Genomic DNA, 4,695 nt, shown 5'->3' with positions numbered 1-4,695 from the left:
GGCAAGACAGAAGCCATTCCTTAGTAAAAGTCACATGGCAGCCCGCCTGGAGTTTGCCAAAAGGCACCCAAAGGACTCTCAGACCATGAGAAACAAAATTCTCTGGTCTGATGAGACAAAGATTGAACTCTTTGGTGTGAATGCCAGGTGTCACCTTTGTAGGAAACCAGGCAATGCTCATCACTAGGCCAATACCATCCCTACAGTGAAGCATGGTGGTGGCAGCATCATGCTGTGGGGATATTTTTTCAGCGGCAGGAACTGGGAGACTAGTCAGGATAAAGGGAAAGATGACAGCAGCAATGTACAGAGACATCCTGGATGAAAACCTGCTCCAGAGCGCTCTTGACCTCAGACTGGGGCGACGGTTCATCTTTCAGCAGCACAACGACCCTAAGCACACAGCCAAGAGTGGCCCAGCCAGAGCCCAGACTTGAATCTGTTTGAACATCTCTGGCGAGATCTTAAAATGTCTGTGCCCCGACACTTCCCATCCAACCTAATGGAGCTTGAGAGGTGCTGCAAAGAGGAATGGGCGAAACTGGCCAAGGATAGGTGTACCAAGCTTGTGGCATCATATTGAAAAAGATTTGAGGCTGTAATTGCTGCCAAAAGTGCATTGACAAAGTATTGAGCAAAGGCTGTGAATACTTATGTACATGTGATTTCTCAGTTTTTTTATTTTTAATACATTTGCAAAAACCTCAAGTAAACTTTTTTCATGTTGTCATTATGGGGTGTTGTGTGTATAATTCTGAGGAAAAAAATGAATTTAATCCATTTTGGAATAAGGCTGTAACAAAACAAAATGTGATGCGCTGTGAATACTTTCCGGATGAACTGTAATTGTGGACATGAGGCATCCCTGTAACATACTGTGTAATAACTAAAAATAGTTCAGTAGCCAGTTGACTTAAGTCACCTAGACTCAATTTGACTTACAAAAAAAAAGCAAACATGTTAGTCCAAAGAGATTTGTTTTTTTTCAGGATTGGAAACAATTGTCTAGAATAACTGCAGTATCTTCAAAATAAATTATCTATGTATATATGTTAAGATTAATTTATTATGATCATGTAAATGAGAAGCACTCTGAAATATTCTGTCAAGAAGGTGTGAAGTGAAATGAAAGTAAGATCATTCATACTGGTTTTCTGATTAATAACATTTTTTAGAACAATACATCATTCTTCACATAAAATATTTATAAGTTGATACTTAAGCTTTACGCCTTTCCTGTTCAGCATTAAATTATTGCATTGCACAGTGTAACTCATTCTTCCATGTCAGTTTGGATTTTGAAGAGAGTGATAGCACAGGATTAGTAAAATAATAATGCAACTGTAAATTGGAGTGACATCATTTAAAAGCACTTGTCATGTGCCATTAAAGTTAAAGAATATATAATAACAATAAAAATCCAGGACAAAAGCCTCACAGTACCAACATGGCATGTGTGGCCTAGTGGTCAAACTTGAAAAAGTGGCAAATAACAAAGCCCAAAAACTCATTAATACCCTGTTACAATACAAAGTCATTTTAGAGATTTCTTTTTAAATCTCTTGTCAGACTGATATAAATTAAACAATTTCTCTTGTCTCTGCAATTATTGATTATTTTTCCTCTAAATCTGTCACTATATTAAAGTGTTTTACTTAAAATATATCTGGTTACTCTCATTTTGAATCAAAGATTTGTGAAAAATTACTGGTCCAATAAAAGTCTGGATGTATTCCAATGACTGCACTTGATCTGTCTTTTCTTATTTTTGATGTGTTAAGGGTGGTTATTTTAGACCATAGTGGGAGTTCTTCACACCAGAGAGACACACTAGGGTTCTTGGTATTTTTAGAACTGATTACACTGATTTATCCGCTTCAAAAATCTTTTAGAATCCCTACTGCTTGATAATATAAGGAAATCATTTCCCACCCTCATAGCTATTTTTCAATAACAGTAATTTGATCACTATAGGTGGCTCAGCACTAGTCTTTGCAGGTATAGACCTCTTCTCGTTGTGTACACTGCTTGCATTCCACATAGCAGCACCAACGAACCTGGCACTGACATGGTCTTGTCACAACACGGCTCTGAGTGTTATATCCCCGACCACAGCAGATGCTCTCACAATTCTTGTCTTTATAACATTTCCTTCCTGATGTGCCCAGTGAGTATTTGCTAATACGACAAAAGCTTGGAGAATCATCAGTGTGAATGAGGTCAGTTGTCCTTGGAATTTGATCGCTGGGTGCCAAAGAGGGTTGCATCCTGGCAGGATTGATATCCCCTTCTCCTGCTGCCTCATTGGTGATACTGCCCACTTTAAGGGAAGTCTCATACCTCTGCTTGAGTTGTTTGCCAATTTCATGAAATGGTGACAGCTGCCGCCAGCAGGTTTGAACAGTGCAGGAGCCTGATACACCATGACATTTACATGTAGTTTCCACTCCAGCCTTGATTACCTGAAGGAAATAAAAAAGATGGTTGCTTACTGTTGTGGTATTGAACCTACTAATAAAGTTCAGGGTCATCAGGAATGGAATAAACCACTGCAGCATTACAGGCATGGAAGGTACCAAACTTGGACAAGGTCAATAAGCTTGAGCAACAGATAGCAAAAAGTAAGCCTGAATTACTGGATAGTAATATCAATACCACAATCCTCAAATTATAGTGTATAGTATAACAGAACTGTATTATATGACAAAATCTTAATTTGCACAAGTAATTTGTTTAACTTAATTGAATTCATATATTTCATTGGAACTATGTGTTGAAGATCTTTAAAAGAACAAGTGGGGCTTTCTTCATAGTTCTGGACGTCCAAGTCCATGTCTAGAAAAGAGTGCTGAAATATTAAGAAAACAATATAACAGACAGAGGCAATCCAAAATCAATGTCCCATGAATCAGGAAGATTATTTTTAATGCAGGATGATTTAAGTTACATTAAGAAATGGTTGAATGATCTATACAGTAAGATCTATAATATAGAATATTGCATTATGTAAAACACTTTGTCCAAAATGAAATATTTTCATCATTTCTCCTAAAGAGGAGATTTAAAAGCAGAGTTCTTCACAGCATACATAGGGGCACTAGGGTGAAAGAGAAAGAGTAAATACTTTCGCTGTGTGGATTTAACACCATGTGACAAATGCTTTATGATTCTTGGGGATTATTAGGTGTTCAAGCAGAGTACATCATGATTTACAGGCTACATGATTTAAACAGAGGCTCTAATTTTTTTTAACAAACACAATGTAAAAATGGCACTGCAAAAGGTTTCCACAATTCAGGAAGACAGTAGATAAATAAACACAGGGAAGACATACTTTATACACCCACTCTGTCTTATTGTTCCTACTGGTATATGTGACTTAAGTCCATATATGAAGAGAAATGGCACATTATTTTGTAGCTAAAGTGTATATTATAGTATAGTGTTGTTATGAAAAAAATAAGCTGCAGCATAAAATTAATGTGTGCATGTAGCCGAGCCCCCATTCCCCTTTAGTACTGTTGATTGATAATGTTAAAGACACTTAAATAGGTAGTTTTGCAAATAAGCCTACCATGCACACCATCAAAGACAGATGAAGCTATAAAGAAGCTTTCCAGAAAACATTTTTGAATGAGACCCAGTCTATATTATACAGAAATAATTTTAAAATATTACAAGGAACCAAGGAAAACAATGCAGTAATTATAAATATGAGAGAACTGCACTGAAAACTATAATTTAAAGTGATTTGCAGGCAAATAGTAGTACTGGCTGTCAAGTAAGCATTTGTATAAAAAACAATAATTTTATTTTTACAATATAACTTTAGTGCAAACTGTTCAGTGGTGGCTTCATTATCTTTTGACTATTTTAATAAACTTTTTCAGAATGCATGCACTCAAAATTTATAACACAAAAATAATGCTACACTTATGAAGTTTAATGAGTCCCATCTTAGTGAACACAAGTTGTTCCATCCGGACAGCATTAGGGAAAGAGGCCTTGTTTTAGAAGTGTGATATAGACTGTCCAGTGCAGATCGTAATTTCAATAGACATTGTTTTAGTAATATGCAAAATGTTTACAGGGGAATATTATAGTCAAGGGGAACTTTAACTACCCAAATATTAACTGTGCTAACCCTACAAATAGTGAAGCATAAGAGCAGGAGTTTTTTAACACAGTATGTTAAAGTACCAATGCAGGGATAGGCCTGTCTAGATTTAATATTTTGTAATAACAAGGACAGAATTGAGGGTGAAGAGGTAATTGGTCTATTTGGGTCAATTGACCATACTATAATACAGTTCTCAGTGTTTTGGAACAGCGAGGATACAAAGACCAAAACTGTTAAGTTTAACTTTGGTAGGGCAAATTTTGAGTAGATGTGGTAAAGTCAAAAGAGGATGTACTGAGATAAGTTTTTTAAGATCTGGCGTTAACCTCTTATTTCAGATGCTATTTTAGTGCTGGATGCGTTTCATCAGATGAAGTGGAAAAAGCAGCAGATGGACTAGAGATTTATATAAATGACTAGCAAAATACCCCGCGCTTCGCAGCGGCGAAGTACTGCCTTAAAATTTTTATTAAAAAGAAAATGAAACCTTTTGGAAACTGAGGGAAAATATACCAATAATTATTTGTTAAGGATCTCTTTGTATACCACATTGTGAGTTCGGCCATCCGGTTGTA

General features: G+C 36.3%; 1 protein-coding gene across 1 annotated transcript; it reads right to left on the bottom strand.

Annotated features, from left to right (window-relative positions):
* Positions 1–1,349: 1,349 nt before the first annotated feature.
* On the bottom strand, positions 1,350–2,462 carry LOC120519316 (protein Wnt-9a-like; the record flags this gene model as incomplete). Its single annotated transcript, XM_039742436.1, has 1 exon — positions 1,350–2,462. A coding segment is annotated over one exon (477 nt), but the record flags the coding sequence as incomplete, so codon positions are not given.
* Positions 2,463–4,695: the final 2,233 nt, after the last annotated feature.

The sequence above is a fragment of the Polypterus senegalus genome, unplaced genomic scaffold (genome assembly GCF_016835505.1).
Source record: "Polypterus senegalus isolate Bchr_013 unplaced genomic scaffold, ASM1683550v1 scaffold_9793, whole genome shotgun sequence".
Lineage (NCBI taxonomy): Eukaryota > Metazoa > Chordata > Cladistia > Polypteriformes > Polypteridae > Polypterus > Polypterus senegalus.
The sequence above is the reverse complement of the archived record's forward strand: the minus strand, read 5'-3'. Positions and strand labels throughout refer to the sequence as shown.